Raw genomic sequence first — 26723 nt, forward strand, 5'->3', positions numbered from 1 at the left:
TTTTAAACCCCCCTATGGCCATTTTTGTGTCTCTAAATATGTTTCCAGTGCCAGTTTTGTTGTTTAGAAAATTGTCACCTTAAAAGTCCAGATGCCTAATTGCTGCAGTTTTTCTACACAAATGAGTATTTTATCTTATATTTCTGCAAACACCTAATTTAAATGCACAACAGTTTTTAATTTTAGACTTATAAAATACTGAACATATTTGCGGCGAAAATATTAGTGACACCTAGGATGGATTAACAAAGTGTAGGATGAAAGCTTAGCGTAACCAAGTGACATCCTAATATCTGAAGTGTTGTTTGCTCAGCTGTGAGTGATTAAAAGGAGGGTCTGTCAGATCCAGAGTCAGACTTAATTTATTGCAGAGAATTTAACAATGAAAAAATTTCACAAAATGCAGACTTCATATGTTGAAAGGTTGTGTGATCTTATGAAATTCAAGTGAATCCCTGTTCAAATAGGGAAAGATCAGAGGATCTGGCTGGCCATGGGGCATTTGCTTAATATGGCCACCCGCTTCATGCAAATCCACAATGTGCTCCCTATCAAACTTTAGCAAGAACCAGAAAAGCTGTGCAATCCAATGAAGAGACGCCTCCAATCACTGTTTTGACTGACACTTTGCAACGCCACACGACTGTCTTTGTGAATCTTGTACTTCAGACCAAACCCCCAGACTTAAGTAAACTTCAAAAATGGTAAAGCTATAGCTGCAAAGATTTATTTAGTTGTTTTTTTTTTCAGGAGTTTAAAGATTATTTTAGGCCTTAGGTTTGTCCTGGAACATTTTTTATGTATTTATGTAGCTATGCCTTGACTTTGGTTTGCAGATTTTCACCACTGAGTGAAAACAAAATTTTGTAACCAGCAGTCTTGTCACATAGCTGCTGCAGAGGTGTAGCGTGAGAGATAGTTTGTTTCCTCCATTCACTACCATTTGGCCAAAAGGTCAGATGGGCTATTTCAGAAAAGCCCCTAGTGAAAATCAATGGGCAAATTGTGGAGTTCAGTTCCTGTTTGTTGTTGTCTTGGGTCTCTGTGTTCTCACTCTCCCAGTGCTAAGGCAGAAGTAAGGGGGGGGGGGAAGGGAATCAGTACTCGAGCATTGAGACCAAGCGAAAAAGAGAGGGATGGACACAGAGAGACAAAGACAAAGAGATGGAAAGCAAACGGAGGCTGTGGGGTTCGGGGACCAGTTAAAAGATAGAGAGGGAGTTATGGCCAGTAGAGATACATCACAATGTCAGACACACAGACACACTGCAGCCATAAATTTATCATTGCAGCCACGTCTGCAGGCACAACTGGACACCAGGAAAGAGTGAGGTAAAGAGGAAGAGTGGAGAGAGGACAGGAGAAGAGCGACGACGGAAAAGGGAGAAGACAAATAGGCTTGCACAACTGACCAAAAACTGTCTGAAAGCTCCTGCTGGAGTCCACCAAAAACAAACTGTTTTCTAACATTGATATTTCTGCAGGATGTTCACATGAGCTGTTTAGCAGAGGGTTGCCCAAGCTGGGCGTTCCAGAGAAGTCACAGAGAATACAGTCAACTCACTTTGGGATGCAAATGATTCCTTTGTCCTAAAAATGATTTCAAATAGAAGAAAGCTTCTGACCATTTTCACAACTTTTCATTAGTGGAAGTTTTTGTATATGTCGTCACAATTGCTCAAAAGGTTTCTGTCATTTTCTAATTACTGATGGTCATAAACAATCTCATCAGTTTGGTAGTTATGATTTCTACTTAGTTGGTTGTGGAACACCTTGGGAAACATCATTTTGGATCTAGTGCTTCTTCATGTAGTTGATACTAGTAGACAGGTAAAAAGTACAAAAATATGTTCAACAACTGCCCTTCTCTGGACAGGATCCAAGGAAGTCTATATAAGTCTTGGTTACAGCGTTTATGAATTATCCTGTTTTATCTGAAACAATGTTACTCTTCACACTTATGCTTGCATCAGGTCTGCAGACAGAGCACATTATTTAGCAACAAATTACTAAAGATGAACATGCATGCAGAACCACCTTTTACCAGGGTGCTTGCCACACATTTAAGTTCCTTATTTAAAAAAACAAAACCTTTTTGCCCCGTGTCACAACTAATGTTTTATTTGTGTTTCTTGTTGTAGTGTGTCAAAATGTGAAAGAGTGTAATGGTTTAAGTAGCTTGGCAAGACTTTGCAAGCTACAGTGGATATGAAAATGGTTGACTCTGGTTCTTTCACTGACTGTCCAGTCATGTGTAAAGATCTTAAAAGAAGACATGGTGAGGGCTAAGCCTGTCACAATAAGCAATAAATCAATTAATCGCATGAAAAATTAAAATGACCTCAGTAATTTCCATTTGCGTGATTGTATTTCTTGTGTCACTCTTTCTAGCAAAGAGTGGATGATGTAAGTGTTCAGTCTGGCATTGGCCTCAACTAACCCTATCTTGAAGGACAATTTTCTTTACACATACTTCAGTATCTATTTTATTTATTGTTTTAATTTTGCTCACTTATTTTGGATATTAAAATGCATTCCAGTTCCAAAGTTAAATGTTTGTTAGAAACTAACGTTTACTAGTCTTTGAGAGAGCGCTCTTGTATTATTCTTGCCTTCACCATTAAATAACTTGAAAATGATCTCAAAGCAACAATATTATCATTTATCGCAATAAGTTCTGCGACAATTTATCGTCCAGCAAAATTACTTATTGTGACAGGCTTGGTGAGTGCTTCCCTGCTCTTTGTAGCACTTTTGTTTAGAATACATTTTCTGTATTGTAACATATGATGTAAAGTCTTAAAGTCTGGTATTGTTTTATGGCCAGTTTAATACTAAAGTGTTGCTCACATCTTGCCTGAACTCAACTATAAATCTTCCACGGTCCTACGCATATGTGACTTCTCATACTGCATAAACATGATATGTTAGATTATATGACTTTCTGTACACCATTCCTATCACTTAAATCTTTACCATTTGATCGAGAAGCATCCACCAGGCTTTAACACCAACATATGCGTCTTGATTAGCTTGGCCTCTTTCACAAGTGATCGGGTCATGGAGATCCTGGAATCCACCCACACTGTAATCCCTATCAGCTACAGCCTTATACGTTCTCTCTCCGCAAAAGAGAGATTCTTGTGTGTCAGAGGACAATGTAGCTACTTCGTAGTTTTCATTAGACCGGTTATATCTGGGACTTCATAGGCTCTCATCCTCTGGCCCTCTACAAACCGCTCTGCTCAAAGAGGCGCTCTCGCCCATCAGGTAGGCCTGAGGGCGAAAGCCTGCTGCCCTCCTCCACATTCTCTCTCTTTCTGTGCCGACTTTCAAACAGAATTCCTGCTGTTCTGTGTGTCCCGACTCATAGTTATGTTCTTGTCTTCTGGCCTTAAAGACACAGTGCAATAATTTCACCGGACTTGCAGCAACTCGCACAATAGACACACACAGATGCTCTGCTGAAGGGAAGCAAGCTTTTATCCCCCTTTATGTGTGAAATAATGATTGATTAGTTTAGTGTCTTTTGAGTTCGTATGATTTCTTTTATTTTTCTATTATTTTAATTGTGTACAAAACAATGACAAAGACAGATTAATTACCATATAAGAATGGCTTGTTTTGTCTTCCAGATATGCAGGCTACTACATAACACACTGTTACCCTATTTTTATTTGTTGCTTTGTTGTCTGAAGTCTCAACTTCAGTTTTTTTCTTAACCTCAAGACATATTACAAGGAAAAAAAAAACAGAAGTAGGCTTTAAAAGTACCTTTGGTGTTCCTGTGTGTTTTCGAATATTACAAAGTGCTGTAATGAGAAGGAAAACAACAAAAAAAAGGAGATTTTGCCTCACAGGGAGATAGCGACTCGTCTACTTGCTGCACAAGCCTGTAGGTTCACTTTTCTCTTTGTGCGCTGGAGCACTCCTTGGGACTCCAGCGACAGGGGAATTGGGCGGGCTGAGCTACGCTGGTGGCGAGGTGTCAGCCTCCTGTGCCGGGTATACGAGTAGGAGGGAGGCAGGACATGTTTCAATTAGGCAACAACCACCACGTGCATGTGGATAGAAGAGGAGGGAAGATTAGCTTACCTGTGCCTGCGAACTTTTCCCTGCTGACCTTTTCATAAAATACACCTCCTTGTTCCATTGTGCCCTACTTTGTTCTCCTGTGCGTTTGAATGTTAAGGTGTTGCTTTTGTCAAATTCTTACGGGGAGGACAGTAGCCGGGGTCTTCGTGAGGTGATGCTAAGTGTGCCAGCCTGGCCTGCATGTTTCCATTAGATTGTCATGTTGGCTAATTAGAGAGCGGCAGCATGATTCACCTTGTTAATTAGGAGGACTTGCACACCATGTGCCTGCAGGCAGTGTGGGGAAGAAGAGCCCAGCCCCAGAGCCTGTTAGTCGCCTGCTGCCTGTGAAGATTCCCCTTCTCATCTACCTTCACTCCTTTTTTTTTTTTTTTTGATTTGGAAATGAATAAATCATTGAGATCGTCCTCTCTCGAAGTGTGAATATCTGAGTTCTCATCTTTTCCTGGATGCAAATTAGTCGTGATCAATAGGAGGTGACGAGCGGAGAATCTTAAAAAAAGAAAGTGTGAGACAGGCAGAGAAGACTTCCAGATGAAGCATAGAATGAGACAAAGCGAGAACATTTAAAGCAGGAAATTTTCCCTTGGATAAGCAGTATTTTTAATGATCGCCACGCTCCCGCTGCCGATTCAGTACAACGCCATTAGAATTTGCTTAACAACGTTTTTTGACTTCTTTGTTAAACTCTTTTTTTTTTTTTTTTTTTTGGCAAATATGAATTACAAATGTTATTAATAGGAATAAAACTTACTTCAAAGTCAGAATTCAGTGTAATCCAATGTTTCACTCAAAATGCCTTTATGTCGTTCGGTTCCTATAAAGTAAGTTGCAGATGAAGAAAAACCGCCGGGTCATGATAGTGACACTCACATAATGACCTTCGCTTCGGGGACGACTGAGGGTTCTAAATAATTGGTCCTGGTCCCTGGAAGATCTTGGAGCTTCAGAACAAAAGGAACAGATTATGCCATGGCTGTTAGTTCATGCATGTATTTTGAATTCATCTCCATAAGTAAAATATTATAATTCCAGACAGGATAAGCAGAACCATTCACACAATACAAGGGTGGAGAGGGAGGGTTCAATGTTCTGGACAGCAAGGCATGTAAACAAAATGGTGCATCTCAGTCAATTAGAATATTGATGAAAAGTTAGTTTCTTCCAGTAATTCTGTTGAAATGTGAAACTCACATTGTATAGATTTGCTTTTTTATGTAGATTGGTATATTTCAACTGCTGATTTTGATGACGTAGACTTACAGCTAATGAAAATGTGAATATTACAAAAGATTAGTAGAAAACTTGTTTTTAATGCAGAAATACAAAATCGGACTGCTGACTTGACAGCTGTCTGACGGATAGTCTCAGGCAGCTTCGTCAAGGAGATTAGTCCACTGAAGGTCATTGCTAAAGAAACTGACTCCTCAGAGTTCTATGTAAAACAATATTAAGGTGTAGTTGAGTGGAAGAAAGACGTTTGGGGGAGATGCACAAAGCGTGGACTGTGGCTGGAGTCAGTGGCATCACACACAAACACATCCAGGACATGTTTCACAACATGAATCAGACACATTTTGAGAAGTGTCTTATCCGAACGAGGGAGAAAATTGGCTAATATTGCTCAGTGGTTTTGTTTTTCAGCAGGACTTACTCACAAAAAAAGTACACTTCAATCAGAAAGCCACCTGCACTACCTTAACTCCTTAGCAGCTTGTCATCTACATGAAGACTACATTAATGTAGCAATTCATGCAAAAGGAGCCACAACTATGAACCGAACATATGTACTGTACAATACTTGAACATAGTTTTCAGCAGGCTTACAAATCCTTTTCTGAGAAATATTAATTTTTCCCTTGCTGTAAGCAAAAAATAACAGAAATTGCGTGAGGCATATAAATTTGTGCAGTGAAGCTATATAATGAGTTTTGAATTGAATAACTGAATTAAATTTGTTTTTTCACAATGTTTTAATTTGTTGAAATGTCTATAAAATAAATTTTGAGGAACTCTCCTTTATATAATTATTGAGTAGATGTGATGAATTCATGCATGTTTCCATCTAGAACACATTTTTGGCCCTTTTGAGAGTAAGAGTGCAGATGGGAAAGGAAAACCTTATTGGGTGCTTCAAATGGCCTCTCTTCCCTGCAGCAAATTAACTGCCAGGCACTTTGCATGAAGAAACGCCTGAAGACGTAGCTCACAGATGTTCACGTAATGCTGCCCATGTGGGTGTCAGGTGAATGAGATGCATGTATTACCGACGCACATTAAACACATACATAAAGCGTCAACACACACTTGATAAGGGGTAGGAGGCTGGCACAAAGGAACGTGTGCAAGAATTTAATGTTGGCGTTGTTGAAATTAAAACAGCTTTACTAAAACACTATCTACTGAACACAGTACATGCTCTATTGATCTGACAAAGATGATCTAATTGTTATGGTCCTTGATGGGCAGAACAATGAAGATTTAACCGTGTACATATTCAGCATTTATATGCAACATTATTCAAATTGCTTAAGAGGAAAAAGGAAGTACAATAAAAAAATTGGTTATAAAGTGGCTTAAGGACAACAAAGTCAATGTTTTGGCATGGCCATCCAAAGCCACAATCTCAATCATATGGAGAAGTTGGGGGCAGATAATTTTAGTAAATCTCACTGACCTGAAATAAAAGAAATTTGGTCAGATTTAAATTCAGACACTGAGCGAAAAAAGGTTTTGGTGTCTTTTTATGCCGTGTGTGTGTACTTCCAGTTTAAACTGTATTTTGTGAAACTGTGTTCTGAATGCGGTTTAAAAATGTTACAGAAGGTGAAGCTGTCGTAAGGTCATAAGTTGTTTAAAAATAGCAGACATCCATGATGGAGAGACTACTCAATAACTGGGGTCTGTGTTGGCAGCAAGCACAATATTTCTTATTGTGGCATTATCGCTTTGTGTCATCAGCACATGTATGACAAGGGATGTCATACATGTGCTGTATGAGAGGCTCCCCCTGGTTCATGTTAAACATGAACCAGGGGAGCTTTTAGATTGTGAATAAATGTTGACTGAGAAAGGAACCTTGATGGACCTCACTTGTGATTTTCTATAATTCCAAATGACACAAAGTGTTATTCTGCTAGATTTTAATCAATTTCCTGTCAGTAAATTGGTTACAACAGACAGTAAGTTTGTTGTTATTACTTTTATCAAACACAACACTGAGATCCAGTTACACCAGGAAAGAAGATTTTGATATGTTAGTGCGTTTTCAGTACTTTGATATGTTCAGAAATTGGACTGGAGTTTGTGTTTAAAAAGCTAAACTTGTTGTTAAACCACCTTGTTCAATGATCCTTTCCGAATATGTTAGATATTATTGAGGCATTCAGATAAATCTCTAAAAGACGTTTAATCACCTTCAGCTTCCATAGCCTGAAAAAATTTAATCGGTCAAAGGAAGTCTCAACAGTGTTTTGCATTTTTGTAAAGCATTAAAGAAGTGCAATTAGACAGGCAGTGTTATCAGTACTGTTTGACAATCATCAGCATACCTGCAGCCTGACAGTGATATGGGTACATGAGAATATAGTGGGACTCTGATATCCTGTAAAAAATACCTATCAGATATTCTGCTTCTTTCAGCTAATATATTCAATTTACAGTAGACACAGCTTTAAGTTACAGTATATAAATAATAAAAACTTATTTCTATTTCCTGAGAACTGACACTCTCAGATAGTCTTTATACAATCTCCTGCAACTGTGCCTGAAGGCTACTGTGTTGTGTGTTGTAAAAGTTAAGAACTTGCTTCCCCACCTAACCTTGGTTAAACTACTCACTTTCTACCAATGGCCTTTATTAATAAACGCGTTCAACAAATGTAGCATATGTCAAGTCTGCATAATCATAAGGATCCTGCTGGTTGCTGTTCAACCACAGCTTTTCATGGGGGAGGGTTTGAAATATATCAATTTAAACCCTATGGTCTGCCTTACGTACTGTGGTCTTTGCAAGGCAGACAGCCATTTAGCTTCCTTCACAGCCCCACAGCCGCTTGTGACGTCAAGCTGAGCATGTTCTGCTCTACCAAGGACATCTGTCTGTAAGCGTCTGGAGGGCCGTAAGCAGCCCCCCAGGCCAGACAGAGGGGTGGGGAGGAAAGCCTTTGTTAGAAACAGCAGAAAAGGCGAACGGCAGGTTGGCCATAACTGCTCCTACAGCTCATCTCCCTCCCTGTGCCAGCCATATCCGAGAGGTTCTTGCTGTACTTTGGACATGTTTGCATCATAATGGAACATAATGCTCTGCTTTCTGTGAAGAAAGAAAAATCGTTTATTTCTTGTTTTTGTCTGGAAAGACTTTTTTTCTGAACCACTAAATGTACAAGTGCAGAGTAAGAATGAGTTTTAAATACACCAAGATGCATTAAACAATTGCTATATACATTTTATTTGCTATTTACTCTTTCCACTGTATATAAAAGAAAGAATTAAGAAATGAATTAAGAAATGATATTTAATATGTAAAAGATGTAGTTCCAAAATTTATTCATGAAGGGACTTAGTGGAAACCTTCATTCTAAATAATTAATTTCAAATAATATTATTATGAAACTGAGTGAACATGTCTTTCATTTCCAATGTTATGTATTAAACTTAGTAATGGAAATGTTTTTGCATATGCTAAAACTTTAATTTTTATTTCAACTCATATTAGTTTGTTTTTCACCAGCTCTTCTGATTTGACTGGTGCTGAATTTTCTGCAATTTACTAACACCTACAGCTCTTTGCAAATATTATCATACCTCTTGAAGCTTTTCACATTTTGTCATAACAACTGCAAACTATTTTTCACAAATCAAAACTGAAAAGAGCGCCTTACTTCTGAATGCAGCTGCCTTTACTCCTCTACCCTTTATTAAAATTCAGCGCAAGAAATTGTATTTATAAAAGAACAACAAAAAGAAAGGAATTGTTGAAAGAAATCTTATTTGCAGTTTGCTCCAACCCATGTAAGGGGACATGACAAAACATGTAAGAAGGTGTTCTGATCAGGTCAGAAAATATTTAACGGTCTGACCTGAAAGTTGTTGGTGGAAACTTGTACATATACATCAAACGTTGATTGTAATGCAAGAAAATTTTAATTTGTTTGAAGGGTATAAATTATTTTAGGGGCTACTATATGCTGCTGCTAAATTTTAATTTAATCTGTAAATATTAACTCAATGTCAATTTTAATAGGCACAGAAAGCACAAGAAAGACTTTTAGTGTCCTAATGTGTTAGTTGCTAATTAATGCTAATTGATACACACAACACATTATTTAAAATTATTTAGAAAATTGCATATTTTTACATGAGTACATTTTATTATGTGACCAAAATGTTGTCACATAACAGTGTGCTTTAGGTACAGAAAAATCCTGTTTCTGACAAAACCACAGATCAATTTTTCAGCATTTTTTGACCTTTGTTAATATAACTTTACAAGTCCTAGTTCCTTGCCTGCAAAGGGCACAGAGGCAGACTGGAACCATTGGTATTTAAGTGACTTCAGATCAGCAGGTGGTTATCTGGCATCATTAATAGGAGCTGGCAAATGTATGCATCCTGCCACATGATTATTCTTCCCGTCTGGTACTGCTCTTAGTAATGACCTTTTATTTAGTTACTGGCAGTGGTTGTACTTGTTGTTAAACATCGGTGACATGGTACTCCAAGAGAGCACAGAGAGAATATAAAACGGATTTCTCATTTATCACCACAAAATCCCAAAATATCTAAAAGCTGCTGTTGTTGGAATTTACAAAAAACTTAAAACTAATTTACATGGTAAATAAAAGCTCCTTGTGTTACTTCGCAGCATGAAAGGCAACATATTTCATGTTGGTTGTTAACCAAATGGTGGGTTCTGCTTCATGGCACCAGATTGAAATCAGAAATCAGTCTCCCAGTGTCATGGCGTCCTCTTCACTGACGGGAAATGCAGACTCGCAGATGGTGAAATGAAGTCTTCATTTATCATGCAGTCATAAATCCGAAATTGCAGGCAGTTGCTTTGGGCGCTGGGAGCCCATGCCTGGTGCCAACTGCCAGCCAGAGATGCCGGCATCCTGGTGCCGTTAGGGAGATAGCGAACCTCTCCTGCTGCGTGCGTTGCAGTAGGATTCTTTAAGGTCAGGCCCGAAAATATTTATCTGGTTCTTATGGCAAAGCTTGATAAAATCTGCACCAATAACATTAGGGACAAAGATTGATTGTCCAGCCACAACATCCGCATTGTAACTCATGTACTTCAATATGTAGTTACTGAAATTCACATCAGAAAGTTATCCATATTATTACTATTAGTTCATAAATATTCTCATGTATTCCCGATTTTTTGTACACGTCTATTGTAAAACGAATAAGTAAACAAGGCTTATTTATTCAGCTGCTATTAATTCCCCTTCTTTGTCAGCGTGTTTGAATCTTTCAGCAGTTCCGCTGTGCTAAATGTGAAGTGGCAACACCCTAAAGGGCATGCCTTGCCAGCAGGGTTTTAGGAAAAAATCAGAGGCAAGTGCATGCACATTTTAGATCAGATGGTGTACACCAAAGCAACCTTTTACAAAACGCCATCTGAAAGCAACATGAATTTTCTTTCCTCTGATCAGACAATATACATGCCTCGCACAAACACCAGTGCCCAGCGAACACATGCTGAGAGATAACATAAAAGAACATGAAAGACATCAAGGCGCACAATTGATTGTCCCTGTTCGCTCCAACCCAGGCCTCTCTCCCCCAGCAGGCAGGCACACAGGCAAGCTGGTGGGTAGGCATTCCCTGTGCTGCTGTGGCCAGGATTGATAGGCACGTGTATGTGTGTGCATGTGTGTGCTCTGGCACCCTCCGTGCCTTTGCCTCAGGCCATCACACCTCCACCCAATGGAAAGGGCAGCTCCTAGCGACGCTGGGTCCGCCCACAGCCCTGCAGCTAAACATGACATTACCTTGGGCACTGCCCCTCCCAACCACCCACTTAAACATCACAAACTGCAAAAATCAAAAAAGAGCAGGGCTATGTGACTGCACACACACACAATCTCTGTGTTCCGTTAATGGCTGACGACGGTCTTCCATTTTGTTCTGATCAGGCAAGCATTCTGCTCTCATGATACAAGAGAATAAGCAGAAACATTAGTCGCACGCGTTTGTTTCTATTTATTATTTGATTCTTGATCCACTTTAATATTCTTTCTCTCAGTAGTTGTGTTTACAAAACTTAGTTGCCTTTATTGGTCAGGAAGTTCAAAAATTTTATTAAAATAATTCAACATTTGTAATTCTTGTGTTAAATGTTTTAGTGAAAATACTAAAACACACTTTAGCCGCTTTTCCATGGTCGTGGCTTTAAACAGTTCTTTCATAGTCAGCCGTGGCCAGATCTGTCTATTTGCACATCATGTGCAGCTCCTCCCTGTTTTTCGTAACCACTTGAGGGGTGGTATAAGCTGGGAAAAACCATGCATTGCGCGGAAGCGATTTAATTGACAGCAGACTGCATTCGTTGACTGGGTTAGACTTTAATCTTAATTACTTGGTACTTTTGGCTGTTTGTCTTCAAGGGTGTTTTCACACCTGATAGTCCAGTAGACTTGGTTCAACTAGGGAGCAAAATTACAACATTTGCTAAATTTTCAGCTGCTGTGGTTCACTTTTACACTGCTTTGCGTTAAACAAACCAAACCCTTTGAAAAATCACATTCCCTCCCTCAACTGTGGTGGCTCTGCACCAAGAACCACCAAAGGAAACAGCATGAAACTTTCAAGAGAAGACAGGAGCTAAATTTATTTGTTACAAAATGTAAACAAAAATGCATTAGCCTCAGATTTCAGCAGTTGTTGGATTTCTCTTTTGACTTTGCTAAAAGACCACAAGCCATTTCTCCCGCTAGCATTAATTAGATTCTCATATTTGATCAGGTTGTACTTACCCAGAATGCCCTGCGCTATAGTTTGCTTTCTGCTTTTGGAGTGTTCTCCGGTCTGCTTGCATCCACATATGCATTTGAACCGCCTCAAAGTTCACTTCTACCAAACCGAGACGGGTTTTAGGAAGACTAGATTTTGCTTTCTTGGTCCACATCAGAGTTCAGTTATGGACTCTTATGGACACCTCCTGAATGAACCAGACTTTCTAGGAAAACTAGTCATATGCCAATTTTATTAGCTGTGCAGTATTTTTTTCTTATGCTCTTATCTTTTCTTATGTTTTTACCTTTGTGTGATTCTGTATGGTTCCATTTACCTTTAACTTGCTCTAAACATTGTGTCACAGTTGTCCCACAAAATATGTTAATGCAATATTTGACAGACTTGTGTAAAGTATCTCTTATGACACTAAACTTTGTACTTAGAGGTGTATTAGGAATGCACTTCTTCTTTAGACACTTTTACCAGTTGTTGAGGAAAGGTGAAAATTACCTGTAATTCCATCTACTGCTTAAATAGGAACTGCAGCACCTTAACTGTGCCTTTAGTCAAATGTATTAAAGCTAGATGGTTGCAGTGCTGTTGCACCACAGCGGTACAACCATGGCTTTGAAAGGCCTATCAGTTTAGGTGAATGGTAAAGTTTTGCAGATTGGCAGTTTTGGTTAACCATTTTCATATTATGGATTGAACTTTGCTTTAGGATATTCTTTTAAAACCTAACCCTGCTGTCAACTTCTCCACAGCCTTCACAGAGGAGTTGGGTTTATGACTCTATTTACTGATTAGGTCCCTTTTGAAGGTAATTGCAGTTGCACCAGATTATATATATATATATATAAACTGGTAGTCTGTCATTTGCACTTAAGACATTTCTAATTTTTATTTGTAAATGTTTTTCAAAACCAGGTATTCTTTTTCTTCTAATTCACAATCATGTTTCACTGTGTTGTAAAAATTTCAACTAAATGCATAAAACTTTGTTGTTGTAAAATACTAAAACATGAAAAAATTCAAGTAGTGTGACTACTCCTGGGATGGGGCGGGGTCTGCATTTATAAATAAATAGAAAATCTTGTGAGAAATGCAGGGCAAAACATGACTTTATAAAATGTGTGTTCTGCTTTCACTAGATGCAGCAACAAGAGCTGGCCCAGATGAGACAAAGAGATGCAAATCTGACAGCACTAGCTGCTATTGGACCTAGAAAAAAACGCAAACTGGACTCACCAGGGGCAACACCATCAGGGACTGAGGTAAGAACTGGAACGAATTAAGGGTTTTATGGTCTCTCTAGATGCTGCTACTAAATGGTTTCACAAGGTCCTTTGCCACAAGTGTTTCAATCTAAAGCAGCTGACTTTTTTCCTTTAATTTATAGTGTTGTCCTGCAGATAAAACTTTGAATGCACAAAATTGGTAAAGCTGGTAAAAGTGTTATTTTATGTTGTCATATTGTTCTGTAGACAATGAATCAATAATGAAGTAATATGGTATGGTGGTGTTACTGATTAGACAATTTTTGGCAGCCAGCAGTTGCGACTGCTTACTGCATAAAACACCTTTTTTCTGCTGTTTACTGATAATAATAATAATGTTTCAGTTTGCCTGCTACTATTTTCTGTTTCATTACATGATCAATAGCAAATTATGTTTTCTGATGCAGTATGGTATTGTTCAACAGCACATCTTGTCCCACCGACAACATTTAAAGCTGACTTTTGTCAATTTATGATTTAATTGCGTAATCACCTTTAATGTTGCTGGTAAAATCTCAGACCAAAGTCAGTAAAGTTTTTAGATTTCAGTTTATAGCATGTTGAATATTAATGGACTCAGACCTGAGGAATTTTATCAGTATTTACTGCATGTTGCACTTCTGATGCATTCCTTGACCTTTTAGCCATTTCACCTTCTCTGACTCCTGAAAATGATATTGTTTACTGATAAAAAAAAAGTTGCACATATTGTTTTAGGTTCAAACAGGAATCACTGCTAATCATTATGGTGTGGCTGGTATTGGTTTCACCTTGTAAGTCTTGTTTGTGTGTGTGTTACCATGGTAAAATGTGGTCTCGGTCACTCGACGCCAGCCATTACAAGAACCACATCAAAAGAAAAGGTATGAGTGTCATTAAAGAGAACAGGGCACCAAAACACCTTTGACTTTGATAAATTCTCCATTCCAATAAAATAAAGGTTAAACTATTTAGCCACAGTTTTCAAAATTATGAGTTTAAGTAACCAAGGAGTCAGACAACATAATGAGTGCATCATTTTGTAAGTGTGTTTTCCGGAAAAAGAACCAAGAGACAAGTTTGGATAAGCAAAAAATGGGTGCACAAAATGTCAAACAATCAAACTTTTTGCATGGTGCAGAGTCTCAAGCTTTAGCAGATACTTACTTTTCAACACAACAAAGACCTGAATCATAACCCCCTTTCAAAAAACACTTCCAGATGGGATTACGGCTCCTTTTTGCTATCAGAGTGTGTTTTGTAAAAGAACTAATGTAGTGAAGAGGGTAGAAATAAGCTGATTACACTCTATTCCACAGCCCCTCATCAGCTACCTTGTACAGAGTCAAGGTGGCTTCACATTTTGAGGTAGTGATGCAGTGACGATGTATGGTTTGTGCAACCAACCGGCCGCCAGATCTAAAATCTTAAACAAAAGATTTTAGAGTGTTACTCCAGCTTTTAGAAGGAGTAATACTGATGTTGATGATGCAGTGTTTTTAAAATCTCAAGTCCGTTTATATTACCGCCAGTCTCTGCTTGTAAAGAATAAATGGTAAAAGGGAGCTGAGGGGTAAGTTGCGTTTGTTGCAGGTTTATGATAGAAATATTGTGTAATAGAAAGATTTCACTTCCTACTCACCATTTAGCCCCACTTATGAATGACAGGCATTTAGAGATTAAATTATTTGTTTGTTTGCTGTATCAGCAAATACATAGCTGAAATATTATTAACTAGCATCTGTACTGAGAAGCAACCTTTTAATCAAGCTCTTAGTTCTTTTTTCCATTATGTAAAAAAAACAAAAAAACAAACTTATTTGGCTGTTTCTTCTACACTTTCAAAAGTTACTTTTCCAGTTGAACCAGCCACTCAAAACGGGTTAAACTTCAGCCACATTCACCTAATCACACTAACAAACATGCACACATTCATACATTGATATTCCCAAAGGTTTGACTGCACCACAAACTTCATAATTTAGTTGAACAAACGTGGACGTGATGACCGAATAACACACTTTGGGTATATTCACAATTCTTGAATGGTTTACACATCAAACCAAGCAAGAAGTTTCCTTGGAAAATTGACTGCAGGCTTAAAAGGAAATGTGAAAGATTTGTGAGATCATTTTTACAAAGACTTATTGCTACATAAGGTGCTGAAATGATTGAATCTTTATTTATTTATCATTAACTGGGAACCGGAGGGAAAGGTGCCAACGCACCAAAAGGTATAATAATTTTATGGTTAATTATCGGTTTTAACCTCAAACTATCTGTTCAAAGTGTTACCACAATAACGTACTGTGTGTTTAAAATTTTTATATTTACCATATCGACTTGTAGGTAATACATTTTCAAATTATTATTTTTTTTAGAAAATCTGACTTTCTAATAATAAAAAGATTCTAATCTTCTCACAATTTACTATATAGTGAAATATTTCAGTAAAACTTCAAACACTCCAACAGTAACAATTAGGTATTTACTAATCATTTTCAGTCTGTAAATGCATCAGTAACCATTGTACTCCTTTATGCTCTTTATTTTAGGTTTAGTTAAAAAAATATTAGGTTTGAGTGCATTATACGATTTTTACATATTCGAACACATTTTAACGAAGCCATGATAATCCTGATAACTAAATTGAATTTGCTCAAAGTAATTTTTTTCCCCACATCGTTACATCTAGTTTTGAGCTGTTTATCATCAGACACTTAAGACCTGCATTTAAATGCAAACAATACAAATTCCTAGTAACAATAAAGTGAAATGACTAACAGGAAGTACTTTTTTTAGAAGCAACACATTGACATACTTTAGTGTGACGCGTCAAGTCTGTTTGTAATTAAGCTGTTGTTTAAAAAAAAAACGTCTTCTGTTTGAAGCACCATAAGCAGTGACTGAAGTATCCCATTTCTCTAACACATGAGTTTACGTGAAGTTATGCACGGTTGCTGCAGCGAGTCACATTTACCTTTAGGCACCAGAAGAAACATTTAAATTCCACATATTTCGTCGTAAATATGATGAATGTAAAATAAGGCTGAATATTGAATGTCAATTGGTCATTTTAATAACCTGCTTATCGAGTTGCATCTTCGCATCCTTCGCTTAACAGCAGCATGCTGCAGAGGAGCATAGTAATGCACCCGGTAAAAAAGCATAAATAACAAAATAAAAACATTACTTCTGGTCCTTGAGTGCAGTGCCAACCTCTTTCAGAATGTTTTACCCTGATGGGTATTAGCCGGCGACCTTCTGCTGCATTTAAAGAAAGGAGGGAAAAAAAAGCTTTCTCAAACCTCTCGCCTAAACGCAGTTACAGAACATAAGCATTAATATACATTAAGGAGTTGTTTATTTATTTCTCTTTTTAATGTCCCATGCACGTTTAATTAGAAGGCATAATGAAGTGAAATCAGAGTGCCCCTCCTCTGGAGTTATTGCAGTGGGGGCGGAGGAGGAATCTTAACTTATTTTCACTTCGTTTTCACCTCCTCACATTTCTTCATTTCACATGGGCTGGAAGCCCCCGCGGCGTTCTCTTTCCCTTCTCCAGAGCAAAGTGAATGTGACTTTTCTAAGGGGGTCACAGGATGCCTGGAGGCCTGTGGGTGTTACTGGACTGTTGCCTGCTCTCAGCTTCACTGAGGGGCTTGTCATAGATTTCATCTCCACAGAAATGAGCCGGGGGCCCTGGCCAGGAGCACAAGCAGCCAACGTTATGAAGGGCCCACGCTGATTATTTCCCTCTGACATTGCATCCTGAGCTTTCCGCATTAATCCCAGACAAAGGCAGCCCTTCAGTGCTGTGCCAGAGCTCAAATTAGGAATCAGATAATGGTCTTGTTGAGATCCTGTTCTGTTCACTAAGAGGCAGAGCTCCTGTTGAAATCCTCCTTTTCACTATTCCTACCATTTGTTCATTATATTCACACCACTTCTTTTCGGTTTTTTTATGACTTCGAGGAAATTCAGGTGACAACATTTTACTCCATATGTTTTTCCCAACCACTCTACCCCCACTCTTTCCCCCTATGTTTAATTTGAGGGTGGTTCTGCAGGACTCGGGCCTGCGCCTGGATGTGGATGGCCATGGGCTGTGAAACTGATAGCCTGTCAAGACTGGAAAGTCCGTCTCCAGCCTGATCCAGTCTGCAGGAGGTAACAAAGGGGGTCTTACAGGACTCCGCAGGGCAGATTAGTTTCAAAGAGCCAATGGCCGAGGCTGCTGGAGGACCTGCTGTGGTCCCAGTGGTGGGTCACTGCACAGGTAGGGGGTCACATAGAGGTACGTGGTGAAACTCAGCTTAATCCCATTTACTTACATATTACCAGTTCACAACAAGTGACATTTTAGGGCAAATAGGAACCATTTTTCCAATAAAGAATATCTAATCAAATCAAGTAAATGCAATCCATAGATTCAAATTCATTTCCATAAAACCCACTTCCATCCCGATTGTAACATAATATGGTAAAATTGGTAGTTGACTTTGCTGCACTTGTTCTAATCCTTCATGTCTCACCCACCCAATTATTACCTTTAGTAAATAAACATATTCTAATTAGAATTAGATGGCGCCGGCGCAGCTGGCTGCCTGCAGACGCAGCTCCCATCGTGTGTGTTTGTCTGTGTATATTTGCTGTAACCGATTAAGGATCCGTGCTTGAAGAACTCATGGATCATCAGTTGGGCTTTCTACAATGGCTGGATGTGGTTCTGTCGATGTTCTCCGCGTTCTTCTGCTACTTTTTATACTCTTGGTTGCGGAGAACCTCGCCGAGCGGAGTAGCGGCATTGTTTGCTCGCGTGAACGGCTGATTGCGCTGTGTGGGCCTCTGCTGCTGCCCGGAGACGGGCCTGTGGTCCCGGAGGAGTTACGGAGGAGACGACGGGGCTGCGGGTCTGGAGTTAAACGGAGGTAGAAGAAGAGACGGCGCAGGCCAACGGTACCGGCGATCATTACGGGGAACGTGAGGTCTTTGAGAAATAGGACAGACGAACTCACGGCGCTGGTTAGGACCCAGAAGGAGTACTGGGAGTGCAGTATCTCTGCTTCACGGAAACCTGGCTGCACTCGCTTATTCCGGAATACAGCGTGGAGGTCCCTGGATTTTCCTTGGTGCGCGGGGACAGGGACTATTCCAAGAGTCGGAAGAAGAGGGGCGGCGGGATTGCACTTTATGTGAGTGAGAGGTGGTGTAATCCCGGTCATGTTAACGTGAAGGAACAGATTTGAAACTTCTGAACATTGAACTTCTGGCTGTGGGAATGCGGCCGTGTTATTTACCGAGGGAGTTTATGTCCGCCATTTTGATCGCTGTTTACATTTCCCCATCAGCTGATGCAGCGGTGGCCTGTGACGTCATCAGCTCTGCCACAGCCAAACTCCAGACTCAACACCCGGACGTTGTTATTGTGTCTTGTCTCTTGTCTTGTCTTGTCTCTATGCTGTAACTGCAAAGTAATTTCCCTGCTGGGATGAATAAAGTACTTCTATTCTATTCTATTACATTTCTACATTTTTATTTGGGGAATTCTCTGTTAAAAGTTTCATTTATATTCACTCTATTTTATATATTTTCTCAAGCATGACTCCGTCATTAAAGCAAGCATGGCATATTAAGAGTTTTTAAAAGCCTCTTTCCTAATTGCCAGCTTTCTAATTATTCACCAGTGTCTGGAACCCTACCATGACCCTCCATCCACAGTGCCTGTGAGCACAACCTCTTGTTGGTGTTCTCAAAACCACTTTATTAGGTAAACCCGTTCAACTGCTTGTTCACACAATAGTGTTAGTTTGGGCATCTACTTGTGGTGAAGATGATTTGTTGAAGTTGAACTGAGCATCAGAATGGAAAGAGAGGTGGACATGTCTCATTTTTCTAAAGAATGGGCCCACAGAAAATGCTGTGATGTCCTTGTTTCTTTTAGTTAGAAATTCAAGGAAGCTGTAGCTCACATAAACACCTATGACAACTGTGGTATCAAGAATACACAACACATTGTACTTTGAGACAGATTGGTTACAGCAGCAAAAAGTGACACTGGGTCACTGGCTGACTCCTGTCAGCTAAGAACAAAAAGCTGCTGATATAATTTGCTCAGACTCACCAAATTTGGTCCATTGAGTTTTATTTCACCTGCAACATTCAGATGATGGGGACAGAATTTGGTGGAAACAGCATGAATTGAATTTGCAACAATTGCTCAGGCTAGTGGTGCCAGTCAAGCAATGCTGAGTTTTGTGTCTGGCCATGTCCATCCCTTTTTGACCGCAGTGTACTCATCTGATGATGGCAACTTCCAGGAGAATATTGCATCATAACGCTCAAATCACATGGCTGATGAGGATGAGTTCGCTGAACTCCAGTTGCCTTCACAGTCACCAGATGTCAGTTCTGCAGCGCCCTGTTGGCATGTTGGGGGAAAAGGAGATTCACTTTGTGCATAAGCCACTAACAACATCAATGCAACTGGACAATGCTATCATGCTAAGAACCAGAAACTCTGAAGAAAATTTTAGAAACCATATTGCATCTGAAGGCAAAAGGGGCTCAAACCTGATATGTGTAGCCAGTCATAATAATAAAATGGGTTTTGAGTGAATGCTGTAAAACTACCTTTACATTTTCATATTTTGATCAAAAGAAAAGATTTACAGTTGAACTGATATTAAAAATAATGTCTTATGTATGATTATCACCACCAAGTGTTATGTTGTTCTCTGGAGCCCAGCTGTAAGTATCTGCTTATGGGATATCTGCTTTCTTACTATACTATGTGTTTGGCAAACCATAAAAACATTCGGTGGTGTGTTTGCCATATATCGTCAAATATTTTCCGGATGTGAGAAAGCTTGCCAAATACATCTGTACCCATAATGATTACTGTATCACACTCGCTAAATTCTGTCCTTTAACACATTTAACATGACTGGAACGCTGTACTGTTTCATTTCCCCCGTATCGATTTTCAGATCTTGTGATCTCCTCCTCTCCCATGTGGTGAATCTTATCTGAATTGTGTGGCTTGTATTTTGAGTGCTTGTAAGACAGATGGAAACTCCTCTCCGCATCTTAGGCAGCATTAAAGGTTCTGAGATGTAAAAATTACCCTGATGCACAATGTCCTGCAGTGTTTAACATGCCTACTGCTTTGAAATATCCTTGACACATTTATGAGCTTTGAGTTATCATCCAGGCACTTAGGCCATTTATCACATCAAAGGAAGAGCTTTGTTTGTTGACGTAAAAGCAACAATACCAGCTAAATTGCCCCAGTTTGTACAGCCACGTAAGCTTCCTCCTATCTGTCTCGACCAGGCGCAATGCTAGGGACAAAGGTAGGCGAGGGATTTAATAGTGAGCACAGTCTATTTTTCCATTTGAATTAATTTCACCTTCTTTCTTTGAGGCTGTAGATCAGAAAGAAGGAGTGAGGCAATAGAGTGAGAGGCATTGGGAGAACAGGGGGGAAAAGCACAAGGAAAACTGATGCCCTTTCCTCCAGCTAAATTAACAGGAATCACGTGGAAAACAATCTGAGTCTCCAATGAAGGAGGAAGGAGAAGGAGGGGAGGGGGGGCACCATTAAAATTAGCCCCAAGCTATGGACTGCACCCAATATCACTAAAGCTCCACTCACTACAGATGTGGAGGCTGGCTTACAGGCAAACTATGCTCTGTTCTATAGCTACAATTAAAATCAACCTCGCTGCCAAAAAATAGGAGGGGGAAAGAGGGGGTAGAAAGGCAGACATGGAACATCAAAGACAGATTGAAATGTGTAGTCAGTAATAAGAGTGGTCTCCATGCCCCGAGGTTCTCCACGGTCCCCTTGTTAATGAGAAATTTTGACCTCTGGTTTGTAAGTTAAACTTGTAATCTTGGTTAATGAAGTAAATCAATCCCAACTCGGGAGTGTTCAGTGTCTCTCCCTTTGCCTTCTCCCCGCCAACCTCCCCTCTGTCCTTCTGTCTTGTGCTTCTCTCCTTCGCCTGCCCCTCCTCCTTTGTCCCTCGCAATGTGCCGCTTGGGAGCAAAACGGCCAGGTCTTCAACCAGACAAACAGGAAACTCTGAGAGTACGACGGTTCCGGAGCTGGAGGGAGGGGGTTTGCGAGGACTCGGAGGACCAGGGCCAACCAGGCTGTTTGGTTAAGAAGGAAACACGCCAGCTGAGTGGTGGTAGAGGGAAAATCAGACTCCCCCTCTCCATCTTTTCTCTTCCATTCCATCGTTGTCCACTGCTCTGCCCTCAGTATTCTGGTTAGAACTTGGTTAAAAGTTGTAAAGAAACACTGATGTCCACTTTTATTTACCGTGCTTTGGGAACCTATTTGGTTCTGTTTGAGATGGAAAAGACAGCTAACTAAACTTTGTTTTTATGAAATGTGGAGCTCCACTGTTGCTGTTTTTCATTTGGAAGCCTCTGCTAATTTCCTTGGCTGCCTTGACATTTACTGTCTATTAGCTATAGCGTGGATGTATTTATTTACATAATTCAGGATAGAATGTGTAGCTATGACTTTAGCTTGACTTATATCAAACTTTAATAAAACATAAAGATTCCTGTGTGGGCTTTTCCACTGTATGTACTGCATAAATAAGATTAAAGAGGGCACATAGAGGCTGCTATGGGTTTCATCATGTCAAGATGTTTATAATGTTAGTTTGACTTCACATCTTAAGGCAATTGAGTATATCCACTGTGGGCACAAAGCAGACAGAATTGAGTGGTTAGAAAGCTTTTTGGGTCTCTTGGCCATATGCCATGTCTTCTTAGAGCTTTCACACAATGCACTTTGCCAATTTTTACTCCCCCTATTCAATGCAAAGCAAAGTGGTTCTCATGGCTGCTTTATGCTCGCTGCGCTGCAATTTAAAGCAATTAAAATTCAACCACATCACTCACACGAGAAGAGGAATATATTGGTTGAGTCTTCACTTGTGTGAACTACTTTTGTTTCCTCTTTACTTGACTAAATAATTTGGTCAAACTATATGAAGGGCTGTTACACATTTAAAAGAAAATCATTGTCATTTAATAAAGTTAGATAATGCAGTTACATTAAAGTTTAAGATCATAAATCAATCTCAAAATTTATTAAAACTCAGAAACAAAATAATTTGTTGACCCAGATGCTTGATTCCCACTAATAACACTAATTACTAATTCCCAAGAAACAACAAAACCATGTGTATTTTACATTGGATGAATGTTTATTATTATTATTATTATTATATATTTTTAAAACAAATCAAAAAAGAAGGTCAAGAGAGACCAGCTAACAACTTAGCTTAACCTAACTTAAGCCAAGCCAATGATTTTGCCGATAATTACATTTTTTATATAAAGGTAAAAGTGCAGATTGGAAGACATAATTCCTCACTAATTGTCATATTGGATATGGTGAAACAGATCAACTTTAGCTATTCATGCTTCAGTGGAAATTCTGATTCATGTATTAAAGGATTATAGCTCCACCTGGTTTCTTTCCAGAACTCCATACTGAATTCTCCACTTTTAAAGAACTTTTTCAGTAATATGGAGAGTTTCGGTTTGTAGTCAGTCCAAAAATCGAAATATATCTGTTATCCACAAATACTCAAATCCAAGCATTCATGTAAACTGATACCTTCTCCTAAAGAGTTAAAATAATGATGCAAAATTTAAGCATTTGTGCCACTCTCTTTAGAATGACTTTGAATTTAAATATATATATATATATATATGTGTGTGTGTGCGTAGGGTTGTGTGTGTGTCCTTTAACATAGGAGTATTAACACTAATTTTTTTTATTTAGATAAGAAAGTTTTATATGTTTATATTCACAGCAAAGTGGTGAACCCCCTCATTTTTGCCTGCAAAACTTTGCCCTAGAATAATGGTTAAATATACGATTCTGACAACAAAGTTGAGCCCCAGGCAATTAATAGATACTCATCTTAAAGAAATTAATTACCTCCCTTGTTAATCTTGATATAATTAAATTTCTGAGGAATGAAATTTGCTGCATTTTTTTCCCCTCTGCCTTGCTTCCGTGGAGGCGTACCAGTAATGGCTGGCTCTCTAGCTAGCCTGCTGGCCAGGGACGTGGGGACAGCCTAACATCATGGGCCCCTCACTATGCTATACCGCATGGGCCCCTCACTATGCTATACCGAGTCTCTGCTCATCCTACGCCTTCACTTTCTCATAGGAAAAAGCTCTGAAAACGCCTCAGTCGCTGCTTTGCCTTTCTTTAAGTACAGAAATATCCTCCATCTGGGAGGGATGCAAGCCCCCTCGCCTGCCACTTTCTGATTACGTCACGTTACCAAATGACTTTAAAATTTTGGAACACAAGAGCTGCTAATGAAGTTATCAACATGGAACCGCTGAAGGTTACACAGAGGTGCCCTAGAGAGACTGGAGGGTTTTTTCTGTTACAGCTTATTCAAGGAACTTCTTATATTAAACATGTTTTTTTAAGCTTTATACTTTATTCATCCTTCATTCTCTGTCTGGATTTATAAATGGAGAAAGAAATAAACACCTGGCAGAGATCTTTCATCTGTAAGGGGGTGAAGTGCCAAAGATGAGGGAGGAGCAAGGGTAATATGGAATAAAAAAAGTCACAACATAAAGAGTAGCTCCTCTTTTCTAAACTCTTGATTTATTATGTTTTTCAGTTTATCAGTCTTCACCCTAACTGAGCACTAACCTTAACTTTACTGTATCATAATTGACTCATTTCTGCATCTTCTGAATTTAAATTCTTTTTTTGAAGCAATTTTTATTGTTTTAATGAAGAGATCCTTATATATCCTACAAAAAGCTGTCCTTGCAAAGGACTTTGAGAAAATTCTCAGTAATTAGCTGCATGCTGCACAACCTTTATTTCATGCTAGCTCCGATACAGATATTTAACGTCTGCTGACTCCCACTCATCAGTGTAGCGGCATGGCAGATTGATGTTCAACTTCCCAGGGGGTCGTATAACAAACAAGCAGTTAAGGGGCTGACTCAGTCGTGAAGATAGAGCAGGTGTCTTCAAAGTCATCACTTGATGGTTATTCAGGTTTCATGTTATGCAGTAATGCAGCATTTTTAGAAAATGCGTAACTAATTTATTGTAAGTGAGTTGTACACATCCAAACATCTGACCAGCCGGATAGAGATCACAGTTGAAGAGGGTTATGTAAATTAGTATTTTGCTCCTTTTTCTGACATTTATTCATTCCTATTGCTTTGTTTCTGTCAAAGTATTGTAAAACAATACCCTGTTTTGTCTTTTAACAGGAAAACAGAGCATCTAAAATTAGTTTTAGAGAAAAAACAATGGAAAAGAACAAACAAAGCAATCCATTAGTGAGGATGGGTTATTGGCTGACTTGCCTCTTCTCATGGCGGCCCATTAAAAGTGGTAATGTCTGCCTGCAGCAGCGCCCGGGGAAGAAGAAGGAGGCCAAGGAAGGCATATTTCTCATGCATCAGACACTGGAATTAAATAGACCAATGTTCCCTAAAAAGACTGAAGTACATCTCTTTCTGATGTGCGTCCCGGGCAAAAATTCATTGATCTTAGAATGTCCCTTGGCAATTATAAAATATTAAATCCAAGTCGCACTTTTCGGCTCAGCTTAATTTTTTTCCCCCTCGCTTTCCATTTGACCAATTTAGAAAAAAAAAAAAGTTAGGAATGGATGGCCATGAAAAAGGAAAAAAAAAGAGACACTGATAATGACGACTGAGCCCACTTTTAGAAATCTTTTGTTATGTTTCTGTATTGTTTTTGTAGAATATCTCAGATCGTTAAATAAAATGAGGTCCCAGCCAAGCTGAGAGTGCAGGAAAGAGCTGTGTTACAGCTGGCTGCATGAGGCTGAAGCACACCAGGGATTGTTACCGTTCTGACATCTTGATTTTGAAACGCAACATCGTCTGATGCATTTTTCAGCACTCTGGGGATGACAAATATTTGTCAGCTGCTTTCCATTAGGTCTGTGGCCCCCGTATTTGCCTCCCTGGCCCCTTTTTGTCCCTCAGAGATTACACAGGGGGTATGCAGCTAATTGCCCAGATCATTAAATTTAACATATATTTCAATAAATATAATCATCCAGCTGTTTGACAAGGTACACAGTTCATTAAGCCTCTTTGCTTGTTTGTCCTTTCCCTAATTAAGATTTAGAATCGATCATTGAGTGTGTAATGTACAGTGGTAGCTCGGCTTGCACAGAGAGCCTTTCTTCTACAACTGGAAGGAGTGGCATCCGCCCGCTAAAGCTTTACCATTTAGTACACTGACTGCAATGGGAATTAGACATCCTGTGCTAATTAGGGAGGCCAATTAACTGTAAAATTCAGCCGTTTTTGACAAATAATCTCAGCAGAATTCAGATGCTTGAATATCATCAGATATGAACGAACAGATAAAGGCAAATCTTTTTAGCTTTATCAAATGCTCCACTGGTGTTTGTGCCGACTGGTATGCGGTGTTACCTAACCTCTCATTCTGATTTTGATTCATGATCACATGTATTTTTTAGACTGCATAAATTATGTAATTGTCAGACTAATGAACAGACTCCAGTGACAGAACTTTGGGGAAGTTGTGCATAGCTGGATGTGGCCACTTATTACTTGCCTGTCAATTTGGGTTGTTCCCAAAACTTGAGCAGATCATATTTTCATTGGGGTGGGCAGACCAGCCTAGTAAAAAAAATATAAGTGGCACAACTAAGAAGAAATCTGTCAGTCTGTCTGTCAAATAGACTAATGGCAATACAAAGTAAAAAAAGAAAAAAGTATCGACTTAATTATAAAACTAATCAATTAAATGGATAAAATTATGCAACAGATTCAACTTATATACAATAATTGTGACTCAACATGTTCGTCTTGGAGTAGCTTTATATATATATATATATATATATATATATATATATATATATATATATATATATATGTCTTGATTGAATAAGATGTCTTTGTATCAGTTGAACATGATTCTCTGGAGGGGTGTCCAACATTTTTCAAGGGGAAGGGGCAAGGCCCCACCTGGTCCTCCCTTGGAGGCATCACTGGATTGCCCAGAGTATTACATTATGTGTTTCTCCCCATCAAACAAGCCTCAGCACCCTTTATCACATGTTCAACTTATTCCGAATGCCTTGTTCCTCCACTAGAGAGTAACACATTTAGTCGCTCTTGTGTTGCCATTTTCTCTTCAGCTGAAACCTAATAGAAAGACGCCATTACACAGTGGAAGGTAATGGCTCTGTGCGAATGCTGGAGCTGTTTGGATACCAGGCAGGGCCCGCGGCCTGTTTGCAGGGCGCCGGTGGGCAACTCCTACGGCTGCCCGCCTCAGGTGGAGGAAGCATTCAGCACCTTCTTTTATGAGATGTGCAA

General features: G+C 39.2%; 1 protein-coding gene across 4 annotated transcripts in view; it reads left to right on the top strand.

Annotated features, from left to right (window-relative positions):
• The window catches only part of LOC114143798 (transcription initiation factor TFIID subunit 4), a 110456-nt gene that overhangs the window by 64532 nt on the left and 19201 nt on the right, over positions 1-26723 (top strand). For 3 of the 4 annotated variants that reach the window (XM_028016123.1, XM_028016124.1, XM_028016126.1), the window contains one exon: positions 13209-13331. In XM_028016123.1, coding sequence (XP_027871924.1) covers positions 13209-13331 — 123 coding nt within the window. Of the gene's footprint in view, positions 1-13208; positions 13332-17383; positions 17983-26723 lie in introns of those variants that run through there. The other variant, XM_028016125.1, reaches the window with a different exon arrangement.

This window comes from Xiphophorus couchianus, chromosome 4 (assembly GCF_001444195.1).
Source record: "Xiphophorus couchianus chromosome 4, X_couchianus-1.0, whole genome shotgun sequence".
Taxonomy (NCBI): domain Eukaryota; kingdom Metazoa; phylum Chordata; class Actinopteri; order Cyprinodontiformes; family Poeciliidae; genus Xiphophorus; species Xiphophorus couchianus.